At 42.0% G+C, this 14,610-nt stretch overlaps 1 protein-coding gene across 11 annotated transcripts in view; it reads left to right on the forward strand.

Moving 5' to 3' along the window:
• Positions 1–14,610, forward strand: part of PDE11A (phosphodiesterase 11A) — a 155,536-nt gene that overhangs the window by 123,064 nt on the left and 17,862 nt on the right. For 8 of the 11 annotated variants that reach the window (XM_081209310.1, XM_081209313.1, XM_081209314.1 and 5 more), the window contains 4 exons: positions 3,305–3,382; positions 6,624–6,687; positions 11,257–11,331; positions 14,512–14,595. In XM_081209310.1, the coding sequence (XP_081065436.1) occupies positions 3,305–3,382; positions 6,624–6,687; positions 11,257–11,331; positions 14,512–14,595 (301 nt within the window). Of the gene's footprint in view, positions 1–3,288; positions 3,383–6,623; positions 6,688–11,256; positions 11,332–14,511; positions 14,596–14,610 lie in introns of those variants that run through there. The other 3 variants (XR_014011990.1, XM_081209315.1, XM_081209316.1) reach the window with 3 other exon arrangements.

Raw genomic sequence — 14,610 nt, forward strand, 5'->3', positions numbered from 1 at the left:
TAGGCACGTCAGCTAAACGAATCCCCCATATGCAGAGCAGTGTTTGAAAATTCTCCAGGTGCATTTTGCACCTGGATGTTGGCCACTTGCGACCAAGTGAAGGTGCCTAGTTGCCAGGATGGCACCTGCCGTCTCCACCATCTAGAGGTGCGTGCCTTGGGGATCCTTGGATTTTGACTGTTTTCACACACTAGCAACACATCCTGTAGAATTCTATCCGTTATATATTTTTATCTGCACAATTGGAATGAATTTCAGGAACCAAAAAGTGGTATTGAAAAATGTGACTTTTGAGTCACCTGGCCCAAAAATGGCAGCTAGGCATTTTGTTTTGGTGACTGTAACCCTGGTTCAAGGAGCCGTTTGGTGCCGTGCTTAATAGATCTGAGTTTCTAACACTGATTCAGAGATGCCGTGGCACTGATTATCAGCTCCTAGAGAGCCGACAGTGGCAAAGGGTAATTTCCCTACAAACCCTGTTTGTGGGCTTTCTGGAGGCATCTGCTTGGTGGTCACTCGCTGTGGGAAGCAGGATGATCTGTTGAACTTCTGGCACCTAGTGAAGAGATAATAATAATAATAATAATAATAATAATAATAATAATAATAATAATAATAATTTATTTCAGCAGGCATTTTCAAGTAAGTTTCATTTTAACTGATTGTAACTTTAGTGTTATCTTTTAAACCTTACTGTGCACTGCTTGGAGACTAAGGTGTCGAGCAGTATATAAATGGTTGAAATGATGTGGCCGGCAGTGAGTGGTGCATCTAATTCAGGAGCCCAGCTGCCGCAATACTAAAATCCCCCTTTGATTGTTTTCTTCATTCGTTTCTTTGACATTCGGGCGCAAGAAAGGTGCTACAAAGGCATCAAGTGTTCTGCCACACTCCTAGCTAAAGCTAAAGCTTGTGAAACCTGTCTTACCTTTATGATGTTAAAAAATGAGTTGTTTAAGATGGGTGCAGGAAGGTCATGTTTTGATCGCAGATGAAGATCTTATTTACTCTTTTAATTTGTTACACATTGCTCAAGGGATTCTGAACAAGGAGGGAAATTGGATTTTCAAATGTGTTACTTGTTTTCTCAGGAAGGAGAAAAATGTGTTTTAAGTTGCAGCCTTCTTCTTCTTCTTCTTAGTTAAATAAAACAAGGAGCCACTCTCAAAAACACCTTGTGCAGCGCTGACGCAATGCGGCGTTGCATGGGAACAGCTACGGATAAGATTGATTTAAAGCCTATGTGCCCAGCTAGTCTGGGCTGTTAAAATTGTCATCACTGCAGTACTCATTCCCAGAGGGGCTGTTAGACCATCATGCCATGAATCTGCATGAGAGAAATGAACAGGATGAACTTTTGATAGGATGTACAAAGCAAAACGTGCAAGGGAAAAAAATATTACTTGAGTCTTCATTAACAGACTATATTAAATAAACAGAAAGTTCAATCATTTTTTAAAAAAACACAGATTGTTCTTTTGTCTCCTTTTAATGATTGACCTTAGAAGGTCATTTGCCTTTTGTAATGGACCATACTGGTGGCACCAACCCCATTTTGATATATATAACCACCATTATAGACTTTAGGGTGAAAATTGTAGTCATTATTGTGAGCAGCATGGGATAGTGGCAGCCACACTATTCCAAACGTGAAAAGACCCTACATCAAGCACAGTTAATGGAATATCAAGATTTCAGATCCTGTCTGTATACTGTCTTTCAGTAAGTTACATGGCTTAACCCATTGTGATGTCCCAAAGTCATTCCGTTGATGCCAGTCACTATGATAGAACTGGTCCCAGGTTATGGTTGGAAGGTACATGAGGCTACCCCAAAGCTAAGCATGTTTGGATTAACCCTTGAATGGGTGTCTGCCTTGGGTTCCATGATGGAACAAAGGTGAGATATAAAAATGCAAGAAACTAAATAAGCAAACTTTCCTTGTGCTTCTCAGGTCATCTGCCTTTAGCTGAGGAAGCCTGAGAGCTGGTTTATATGATACTGCCCCAATGTCAAGGCTTCCAAGAATACATGTAATGGCTGCAACATGTAATATTTACCATGCGAATCCTCTGTATTGTGTGGTGAGTCTCAATGCAAGCTCCAGAATTTGCATCAAATAATGCAGAGGATTTACATTGCAAGCTACATATCTTCTTCCAAAGTTTAAATTACTTTTAATACCCTCTTGGCTGCTTTTGGTTATATAGCTCTGTTGTGAACTGACTTTTTTTTCATCAATATGATATTCTCATTGCGTTTCATAGGAAAGTCTCTGCATTTTGGTTTCTCTAGGCATTGTTTGTATAAAAAAACATATTCACTCAAAGTTTGTGTTTCTTCATGGAAATATAAAATCTCTGCATTAGAGATTGGTTTTCCTAGACAAAAATTATAAAAACAGTTACAAAACCTGCCACCGAATGTTTTAAGGCACTTTGGTGTGAAAAAGTCACATGCCAAGAATTTTCATAATTATATACTTATTTATAATTTCTTTTGTATCCCACCCTCTATCCAAGAAGCTCAGCGAGAGACACACACATAGGGCTATGCTGTTTTTTCCTCATCAACCCTGTGGGGAGGTTAGGTTGAGAGATAATGACTGGCCCAACACCATTCAGTGAGATTTATAGCTGGGCAGGGCTCTGATTGTCTCTGATCATATAGCACTTGACTAAGGGCCAAGGAAGATTATATCACTTTGGCAAGTAGGGCAACTTCATATATTTCTAAAACATGAACATATATTAAAGTTACTTCATTCTTCAGAGTAATAATGTTCCATAATTATATCCTTGCTGCTAGTGTACAATCAGGAGACTATGAAATTGATGAACTGCTGTAAGAACTCATCTTGCAACTACAGTTGTACGTTGGAAGTTGAACAGAATCCGTTCCAGAAGTCAGTTTGACTTCCAAAACGTTTGGAAACCAAAGTGCGGCTTATGATTTGCTGCAAGAAGCTTCTGCAGCCAATCGGAAGCCCCATCGGATGACCAGCTTCCAAAAATAGTTCGCAAACTGGAACAGTCACTTCCAGGTTTGCGGCATTTGGGAGCCAAAACGTTCGAGAACTAAGCTGTATGACTACAATTTTTTTACTATGCTGGAGCAGAAGAAAGCTTTCCCCCAGGTCTTTTGCTACCTGTACTGGCTCACATGGAGAGGGCCAATTCAGTGGTTTCTGAAGAACCTTACTGGTTCGGGAAGCACAATGTTCTCACACAAAATTCCATTGAAAGCATTACAACAACATCTTATAAATGTTCTTGTTTCCTTCCACTGATACATTTTGTTGTAGGAGGAGGACTGAGTTTTTTGAACTTGTCAACAAAGGTGACTACAACTGGAATGTTAAGAGCCAGCGGGAGATATTTCGGTAAGTGAGGCCTCTGGGTTGGGTATGCAGCACATTTGTTTAACAAGATTGTTGTGGGAAACTAGACTATCCGCAGCAACAGAGGACCATATTCTTTGCAGGCACCTGGAAGTTCAGAGCTAGTCAGCGACGCTGTTTAGAGTGGCCACCAACACTGCTTCCTGGCTTGGGATCTGCACAGCTATTGGCCAAAAGGGTCTCTCCAAGACTAGCAATCCCTCGCCTGGATGTAATGCTTAAATCACCATATAGATTGCTGTCATCACACTGAGTCTTTAACCTCTGCCAGATGTCCCTAGCGGCCCTGGGCAAGAGTGTGGAGACTCTTAATATGATTTCCATGATTACTGTGGTACACAATTTTTGTACAAGTACTGTTGTGCTTTCCTCCTCTGTGTGATTAGATTTTCCAGGGACTGTGCCTACCCAGCTTTAGTTTCCTTTGGAAGGATAGATGACAGCAGGCTTGTGACATTTTTGTAATATTTGGGTTTATTTACGAATATACAAATCGGATATAGGTAGCGGCAGAAAGCATAGCAACCCTAAAAGCAGCAAATCTACTGCCTTGTGTCAGATGCTCAGTAAGGAAACCGACAACCACAGTTCCTTCTTCTTTTTTCAGCTTGAAGCATAGTTACTCTCCATCTTTCTCAGGCTGCAATTTCTCTGTCGTCACTGTAGCAAAACCTGCTTCTATTGTTCCCTCGCACACACCGCTCTCACGTTTATAAGATCCTTAGCTGGAGCAGGGGAGGTCTGCTACTTGCCTTGCATGCTGTTTGGTTTCTCCCATTCAAAAGTCAAGGAAAATCCAGCTTTACTGTCCGTTGCAGAATGATTCACCCTGTTAAATATGATGCATTCCTCAGCCCACAGAATGACTATGTCACACAACAGACTTACCCTGGGAAGAACATTACAAATATGTATACCATATAGCAGCTTAACATTAACAAGCTCTTGGAAATCAAACTAGGGTCTGCCTGCGATGTTGTTCTATGTCCATTTTTGTTGCAGAAAAGCTGCTACAGGGTGACAGCATTTTAAGTTGAGTAGCAGCAGGAGAAATTCATTTCATTTCACCTTCAAAGAGACATTTACAGAAATGTGTACGTCTTGAAGCAATATGCAACCCAAATCACAGCTATCCTTGAAAATTCGCACTTCGGTGAATTTTGCAACACAGTTCTGCAGCCCAAGTAATGTGTGCTAAAATTCATATGCTAAGTTAAGTGTCCATAAATGCATATATTGGTGAAAATAATACATTAAAATGTGTTATGTATGGGAAAATGGCATGGCAAAACTGCATTATCTTAGGGAAAGTTACATTAAAACGTTTTATTAAGGTGAATTCTCACTAAAATGCTGGTAAAGTCATGAAGACTTAAAAAAATATATCAAAATGGTGTTAAAATGAAGATTGGAAAAATGAAAAACTGAGAGAAACCAGGATTTGCCGATTTGCCCCTTTCCAGCAGCAGAGTAGAGTGGGCACTTTAATCTTTTCCCACCCCTTGTTTTTCTGCTGTGGTTCCCTCTCATTCCACCCCCATAGCATTCTAGCTAGACACATTCTTTACCTTCACAAAGCTGCACTCCATGGGGGGGGCAGTGGCATAGGTGGGGAGCTGCAGTAAAAAGGGGGGTGGGAGGCAGATGGGTTAAGCATTCCATCCGTGCCCATCTAGTTGTTGCCTAAAATTGCTGCCATTCAAAGCAGCTCTTTTGTTACAGGTATTAGCAATTAACATTTAGCTAAGCTGCAGGTGGGCAACCTGGGTTTTTTTAGTAGAGGATTCCATTCGCTCCGGGGTACTCTGTGGGAAGGGATGAAACAAGAAATGAGCACTGCCAGGGGCATCAGCGAGTGGGCCACCCATTTTCTCTGTCACCCCCCCTCCCCACACTGTGTGTGTGTGTGTGTGTGTGTGTGTGTGTGTGAAGTCCTTTGTACAGTGGTACCTCAACTTAACGTTTACCTCCAGTTATGTATCCTTCAGGATATGTATGCAGCAAAAGTATTTTTCTGGGTTTTGCCACATGTACAGAAGCGCTCCATCACCACGTGCGCATGTGCAGAAGCGGTCCCTCCAGTTGCGGAAACCTCGGGATCAGACCCTAGCTCTGGAACAGATCCCATCCGCAACCAGAAGTACCACTGTATAGCTGAAAGGACAGCCCTGATGTTCTCCAGTGGTGTTATGTAGCTGTAGTGTCAGGCAGGTCTTGTGCCACCCACAATGCCTGGTGCACACACATGCCCCCCCCACCATGCACACATCTCTCCTCCCTACATCCGCCCCATCAGACCCACCACTCCCAAGGGCGTCCTTGCACAGTTCACCACAACCTCTACATCCACCGAGAAACTTTTGTGAAAGAGCAAAGAAACATCCGGCGAGCTTTCTCCTGTATGCACACACGCCGTTTATGAATGGAGCTATTCATGTGATGGGAATGATCCTTGTGTTTTAGCGGAGGCATGGGTCATTTCCTGTTTTTCCATATCATTTCACTCATTCCCAATTTTAGAGCTTGGGCAGTATATATGCCACTTCTTTTATTTCCACTGTCCTTGTTCTTCATCTGAGCTTCCTCATAGTTTTATCTGCATCATGTACTGTACATAAATGCTTTCTCCAGCTGAATAGTTTCTTTCTCCCAACACTTATAAAACATAATTGTAGCCAGGTATTAAACTACAGTGAAACAGTGTAGTCCTTACTGTAAATCTTGGGGTTTTTATTGCAGATGAACCGTAGAAACTGCTTAAACAGTGTCTGGAATGCCTCTCATGGTTATAGCTTTTCTCTTACCACAGTAGTCACTTATAAGTAGGCAAATAGATTAGCCCAATCTGTATTTATTGTGTAATAACTCCTTTTCTTACATCATGGCAGAACCCCAGCTGCCCTGTATATTATAAATATTACTTTATTAGTCAAAGTGCAGCAAAATTAGTAGTTAGTCCGTGGTGATACATGTTTCTTTTGTAGCACTCAATGGATAGCATTGAAAATTCATTATCTGATGATCTATAATGCATTAGCTCTGCTATATCTAATGGCATTAAAAACGGCGCTGACTGTTGAGATTCAGAGCTGTGCCGTCCCTTCTCTAAGGGAAGAAGTTGCTAATTCTGACTGTTTAAAACAAGTTATGTAGCTGAGGCACATTTGTTTAGGAAAGCAACAAAAGGTTTGTTCAGCTTGTATTGTTCATTTCTGTTTTTCAGATCAATGCTAATGACAGCCTGTGACCTTGGAGCTGCGACCAAACCGTGGGAGATTTCAAGACAGGCAAGTCATGATTAATAGCAGGGCAAGGAAGAGGAGGTACTGATGCAACTGTTTTCCCAGGAACCTGACATAGAAGGGGCCAAATATGCAATCAATTTGCAGCAGTGTTGCTGTGTTTTAAAATAACACAGATTTTCTGCTGGGCATGGTTCTGTTGCCCAATGCTTTCGTTGTTCATGTTTATTTGATAGCACTGAGTCTAAGGTGTCTGAAGAACACCTCTGATTCCATCATATAAAATCACAGGAATGTAAGAGTGAACGTCTTCCTATTTTGTTCAACAGATCCTGAACCACCTTCTTACCACAAAATGTTGAAGGCAAAATGCTAAGTATGGATCATTGGAGGAGAGCTTCAAAAGTGTGGACTGTTTGGGGGAATAGATACCTAGAAAGCTTCACACACAGTTGGCAATCTTTTTTATATTTTTAAATATAAAAATAGATTTAAAACGAACATTTGGGCCTGAGCAAACATTTGTAAAAGGTTCCATGTATTCATTTGCAGGGCATCCCCTCACTCCTCTTTATAATTTGATTAGCTTCCAACTCTAAAAGAGACTTGTAATTTAATCCATGCCATCTAAAATCCTCATTGATATATAGCTAATTGATAATAATGTCAAATGGTTGATATCACAGAGGAGAAATACCTACTGCCTGCCCAGGAGTGTCGTGTTCTCTCTCTCCAGAATATAGCACTGAGGAGAGCCAGTGTGGTGTAGTGGTTAAGAGCGGTAGTCACGTAATCTGGGAAACCGGGTTCGTGTCTCCGCTCCTCCACATGCAGCTGCTGGGTGACCTTGGGCCAGTCACACTTCTGTGAAGTCTCTCAGCCCCACTCACCTCACAGAGTGTTTGTTGTGGGGGAGGAAGGGAAAGGAGAATGTTAGCCGCTTTGAGACTCCTGAAGGGGAGTGAAAGGCGGGATATCAAATCCAAACTCTTCTTCTTCTAACTCAGAGTACACCCACTGCAATTAATTGACCTAACTTACTGTAGTCACGTGCATTAATTTCAGTGCGTTGATTATTAGTAAAACTTAATTGAATAATACCCAATGTCTTTGAAAAAGAACCCATTTTTAAATACCCATTTTCCAGGATTGTATTTACTGTATTTCCTTTTGCATTAACGTTGGCATTCTTATAAACAGATTTAACTCCATACATGTTATACATTCAAAGCACCCTGAGAATCCTGAGAACTGTAGTTTGTGCTGGGAATTGTAGCTCTGTAAGGGATAAACTAGAGGGACGCGGGTGGCGCTGTGGTCTAAACCACTGAGCCTAGGGCAGTTCGAATCCCCGCGACAGGGTGAGCTCCCATTGTTCGGTCCCAGCTCCTGCCCACCTAGCAGTTCAAAAGCACGTCGAAGTGCAAGTAGATAAATAGGTACCGCTCCGGCGGGAAGGTAAATGGCATTTCCGTGTGCTGCTCTGGTTTGCCATAGTCATGCTGGCCACATGACCCGGAAGCTGTACGCTGGCTCCCTCAGCCAATAAAGTGAGATGAGCACTGCAACCCCAGAGTCATTCGCGACTGGACCTAACAGTCAGGGGTCCCTTTACCTTTACCTAAGGGATAAACCACAGTTTCCAGAAATGTGGTTTAAATGTATGGAGTATGTACTCAGCCCACATGTTGGAAAAAAGGGGGGGGGGACACCTGGCAAGGGGGAAGAACCTGAATGCTGAGCATTAGGCAATGCGTTCTCCCTAGGATGATGGCTTCGGATAGTACTGATCGTATAAGCTAGAAAACCATTAAATTATGCTACTTGTCATTTCAGATAGTATATGATCTCCAGTACAATTTTCAACACATAGTGTGCAGTTGTGTAGTCACACATTAGCAACAGAGAGAACATTGATAGCCAAGGGGCCTGTTTATACCAGTGTCCCTTGCTGTCTGCATCCTTGGGTTATTATTTTTTTGTAAAATGATACTGCATTTGGGTTTTGTTTTTTGTTGCTTTAAAAGCATATTGCTGTAGAAACACAACCTGAAAATCCAATTAGGATTAACTTTGCAGAAGAACACTGCATATTTCCAGAAGTTACTCATATGTATCCTTAGCTTTATTTCAATTAGATTTATAACCTAACCCTTTCTGAAGGCAAATTAAATCAATGAAGTAGATAAAACATTACAAAAGTGTCGAAACATTCTTAATCTCTTCTTATAATTAGATGTTCATGTACAACCAAGATATATGTAGCTGACTCTGAAGTAGGATATATATATATATATAAATAAATACTGGCTACATTTATTTTATTTAAACGAAGCTGTTTTACAGGTTACTTCTCACAGTGTGGCTGCCATGCAAAAGAAGCTTAAATCTACAAGTACCACTGCATGGTGCTTCCCTTGAACAAAGATACCTTGTTGTGGGCCACGTGGTCTCCATGTGAGCCAGACCTTCCAATAATAATAATAATAATAATAATAATAATAATAATAATAATAATAATAATATATTATTTGTACCCCGCCCATGTGGCTGGGTTTCCCCAGCCACTCTGGGTGGCTTCCACAAAGACCAAAAATACACTAAGATGTCACACATTAAAAACTTCCCTGAACAGGGCTGCCTTAAGATGTCTTCTGAATGTCAGATAGTTGTTTATCTCTTTGACATCTGATGGGAGGGCATTCCACAGGGCAGGCGCCACTACCGAGAAGGCCCTCTGCCTGTTTCCCTGTAACTTGGCTTCTCACAATGAGGGAACCGCCAGAAGGCCCTTGGCGCTGGACCTCGGCGTCCGGGCAGAATGATGGGGGTGGAGACGCTCCTTCAGGTATACAGGACCGAGGCCGTTTAGGGCTTTAAAGGTCAGCACCAACACTTTGAATTGTGCTCGGAAATGTACTGGTCTTTCAAGACCAGTGTTATGGTTTGTCTCAGTATCCTTCCAAAGCAGCTGTCTTGCGGCAGCATGGAAACGTTGGAAGCTGCCTTATGCCTCTAGACCAACCCTCAGTATTGCCTGCTCAGACTGGCAACAGCTTTCCGGGATTTCAGAGAGCAATTTTAACTAGTTCTGCCTGAAGATGCTGGGGGTTGAATCTGGGGACTTTACCATGGAAAAAACGTGCTTTCCCGCTGATCTGTGATTCCCCCAAAACATCCCCCCCCCGGGGGGGGGGAGTTTCGCCAGGGCCTTATCTTTGAAGTGACTCCATGCACACATCACATGGCAGTGGTATAAAAAGGAAACACTTAGTTTTGAGTTCAGTGGTTAAGCTTATATTCCGCTGCTGCCAGGTTATCAACACATGTTTTCAAAACGACATTTATTTGTCCAGTTTGAGCTTGGTGCCATTTATTTATTTTATTCCATAAAATTTATACATGGCTTGATTGTAAACAAACAGACAAACCCCAAAGCTGTTTACAAAATGATAAAATAAAATCAAGAAATCCACAACCATTCTTTAAAACCTACAAAAGTTCAAATCTAAAACAAATTAAAATTGCCTCAACTTTCTAAGCACCTGGGTAGGTTTGTCTTAACGTTTTTAGCAGGCACCAAAAAGAGTACAGTGGTACCTTGGGTTACAGATGCTTCAGGTTACAGACTCCGCTAACCCAGAAATAGTACCTCTGGTTAAGAACTTTGCTTCAGGATGAGAACAGATATTGCGTGGCGGGAGGCCCCATTGGCTAAAGTGGTGCTTCAGGTTAAGAACAGTTTCAGGTTAAGAACGGACCTCCAGAACGAATTAAGTTCTTAACCCGAAGGTACCACTGTACAGTGAAAGTGCCTGCTTGATCTCAATGGGCAGGGAGTTCCCAAGTTCAGGTGCTGCCACACAGGTTCTTACAAATGCAGAACGGGTATTGTGGGGCACCTGTAAGTAGTGCCAACTTTTGCATTCCCATTTAAATTCTCATTCTCCAAATGAAGTGAAAGAAGGCTAGCTCCAATCCATTAAGTCCATGCAAATTGTAGTGTTAAGCGGTTCAGAGCAGAAGACAGAAGTGACACCTGTATTTCAGAAGTTAAATGGATCAGAACTGTACAGAGTTGAAGCAACAAGCAGAGAAGTCAGAGTTAACAGCCAGATTTCCCTGGTACATGGGTGTGCCAGTTCCACCCAAAACTTCTGTACCTGGTATACAATCCCAACAACCTTGAAATTATTTGGGTGCCTATTCTGTTGGTACTTACTGGTTAGTAATGAGTAGCTTTTACACTACAGTGGTACCTTGATTCTCAAACTTAATCTCTTCTGGAAATCCATCAGATGCCTGAAACCATTCGAAAAGCAAGGCGCAGCTTCTAATTGGCTGCAGGAGCTTCCTGCACTCAAGCGGAAGCCGTGTCGGATGTTCAGCTTCCGAAAAATGTTCGCAAACCGAAACAGTTGCATCCGGGAGCCGATTTGTTCGTCAACCAAAGTACCACTGTATTCAAATACTTCAGCTCTGAGTCAGCAAAGACTGCAGGCGACCATATATATAAAAATGGGCGTGTTCTTCTGCTCGTTAATCAGGGTTTCAGTCAGGAAATTTGTTAACAAATACTATGAATCCTAACTGATTATTTGCTATTTGTTTTAGGTTGCCGAACTGGTAACAAGCGAGTTCTTTGAACAAGGAGACAGAGAGAGATCTGAGCTCAAACTCACTCCTTCTGTAAGTTCACCACTCATTTTAGAGTTCATTGTAAAAATGAGAACATACTGTAAGAAATTTGTTTTTGTTGCTGTGTTGCTGTTGTTTTTTTAAAGAATGTAGATGTTAAAATAAAAATGTGAAAAGACACACAAGTACCATGTATACTTGAGTATAAGCCGAGGCACATAATTTTAGCACAAAAAACTGGGAAAACTTATTGACTCGAATATAAGCCCGTTCACCACACCACAAACCTGGTGGTGGCAGCAGAGGAAGAACAAGCAGCCCAAAAGGGCTGCTTTCGGGCTGCTCGTTCCTCTGCCACCGACAGCGGCAAAGGTGGTGGAGGAGGAAGGAGCCGCTCGTCCCTCCGCCTCTGCAGCTCGCAAGAGCAGGCATAGGAGCAGCAGTTGGGAGAGGCACAGCGTAGTGCAGCGCCTCTCCCAACTGCGACTCCTGTGCCTGCCCAGGCGGGAGGCGGGCGGCGGCGGGACCAGCGGCGAGAAAGGGCTCCTTTTGGGCTGCTCGTCCCGCCGCCGCCTGCCTCACTCGGGTATAAGCTGAGGGGGGCTTTTTCAGCATAAAAAATGTGCTGAAAAGGTCAGCTTATACTCGAGTATAAGCGGTATATAACAATTAAAACCACAAAGTGTAAAAAAAAGTCCACAAAGGAACTAAACTCTTTAAAACAAAAACAAAAATAGGGACCCTGATTGCGCTTACTGTATTCTTGAATAACAAAACACTAGTTGTTTTTAAAAAGAAAGAAAATAGTTATTTTGTCAAGTAGCACCTACCTGGTTTCCATAAAAATACAAATGGATAACTGAAAAAGGTAAGAACAGATTAGACTACATTTCCAGGCAATATAAATTTATTTAGTCCTCAGTTTTATCTTGTGAATTCATTTGACATCAATGAGTCCAACCTCCTAAGGCACAGAAGTTGAACCAGAAATAACCAGAGATATTTCTACGAGCAAGCACAATTTCAAGGTTGGCTTGATGTCTTTTCTGTCCGTTTTTATGTGGTGCATCTTTCCTGAAATGAACACTTCTTGAGCAGGCAAAGGTATTATAATAGAGTGTTGGCCAGCAACTCTTGTTTTCCCCACAAGTAGCCTATTTTGAACTGATCATTGACTAAAATGACCAACATTATTAGCCCACTGATTCACACCTGGTTCACTCTTCTCTTTGACATGTACTTTAACAGGGAGGAGTTTCCAGTGAAAAAACATTGACAGATGCAGCCCCATTTGCCATCTGGAGTAGGTCCAGTCCAGGAAGCAGGGCTGGCACAGCTATTAGACAGGGTGAGGCCACTGCCTCAGGCAGCAGAAACCCCCAAGATGTCACCCTGTGGTGCCCTGCCAGCATTGGTGCCAATTTCAACTGAGATCTTGGCAATTTTGGCCAAGATCTCACCAGAAATCTCTCCTGAAATGGGCAGCGGAGGCGACAGGCTGGGCAATGCAGACAAGCTGAAGGGCCGGGCAGCACTTCCTCTTTTGCCTCAAGTGGCAAGACAAGATGTGCCACCTCTGCCAGAATGTGTTTTGCCACTGAGTTCTGTAGATTGTTGACACTGGTGCCAAGACATAAGGCAGTGGCTCTTCCAGTAGGATGAACGGCAACAGAGGCCACATCCAAGGTCTTCTGTACTGCACCTGAACTCGTGATTTCCATGTGCAAATCAAGGCAAAAGCAAATGGAATTGAAGAGTTGGTGTGCACACTAGGGGGAGGAGTCAGTTGCTATCCTCACAGGACAGGGAGCCCTTTGCTTTGTTTTGGCCACCCTGGGCTCCTAGGGAATATTATAATTTGATTCATTGATTAATTAATAATTTGCTTGGGTCTTGAGAGAAAGCCGAGTTGAGCTGCATAATAAATGGGGTCCCTTACAAAAAATTATCAGCCCATTTCAAGTTATTTTTTGGGGGGGTTGACTGGGTGTTTTTCTCATTAGTCTATAAGCCTGCAAACAGGACATGTCTTAGTTGTTTGTTTTTTTTATAGTGCCTAAAACTTTGAAGTGGTTTATAAATAATAAATATTACTGATAGTGGTAACAATGACAGGAAGAGAACATGTAGTAAGTATGATGCATCTCTCAGCTGTGGCTAAGTGCAGGGCAAATTACATATAAAACTACATTAATAGAAAGGAAAAACAAACAAAGAACACTAAATAAGCTATAGCCCTCCTGCTCATTATTTCCAATTTGGCCTTTGCTGCTGATTTTTCTACACTCACCCAGAAGGCCTGGGCCCAGAAGAAACATTCCCAATGAACAAAACAAAGAAAGAGGAAATAGTTTGTTTTCTAAATAGATTCTCTGTTCCATAACAACACAATTTCCAAGAAATGCAGCCCATGCTGATCATTCACTGAAGCTTCCGTCCTAAACTCACTTACCTGGGAGTACTGATGGACCTCTCTCTCAATTTCAGTTTCTCTCGGTGTCTCATTTTTCCAATCTTTAAGTTTAGTTCTCCTTTGCTTTTTTGTTAAGTCCTAATGAAAATTCATCAGCATTTTTTCCTAATATACGGATATTTGCATGTTCTTTTCACTATTTACTTGCATTTATTGCACCGTTTCCCATAATAAATGCTCCTTTTGCCTGGAAAAGTGCACTGCAAAATTTGGAGGAGTGTGAATTGCGAAGGATAGCTGTGTAGTATTCCAGAAAGTGTGAATTAGGTAGTGAACCAAACAGAATTTCTCCCCCGTCTCTAACTGGAAGCAGGGCCCCTTGAATTCAGTGACATGTATAGAATTGCACTGTACATCTTCCTCCTAAGAGAATGAAGAGAAGTCGGGGGCAGTTGCATGTCTTTATCATTGCCCTCCTCCTCCTCCTCTCTTCCACCTGCAACATGAATGCTGCCAACAATATGGTAGATTTGTTTGATGTTAAGGAATTACATGGTATAACAGTCAAATAAATTAAACTTACATATGCTGTAAACAGGGCCAGAGAATAAATGGTTTGCTTTTCATCGTAGACAAAAGATAGGAAAGTGTGCATAAAGATTGATTATGGTTTTCAAAAGCATTCAGTTTGTACCAATTTGATCCTGGATCCAAAGCGTTGGGATATGAAGCAACATCTGTAAAATACTGCAGAGTAATAAAGCATGACATATCCCTCCACTTTTAACCTCTCATTCCCTCCCGCTCTTTCAATTCAGGCTATTTTTGATCGGAACAGGAAAGATGAACTGCCTCGATTGCAGCTGGAGTGGATTGATAGCATCTGCACGCCTCTCTATCAGGTAATTTTACATACC

This window comes from Podarcis bocagei, assembly GCF_964188305.1.
Source record: "Podarcis bocagei genome assembly, chromosome: 1".
Classification (NCBI taxonomy): Eukaryota; Metazoa; Chordata; class Lepidosauria; order Squamata; family Lacertidae; genus Podarcis; species Podarcis bocagei.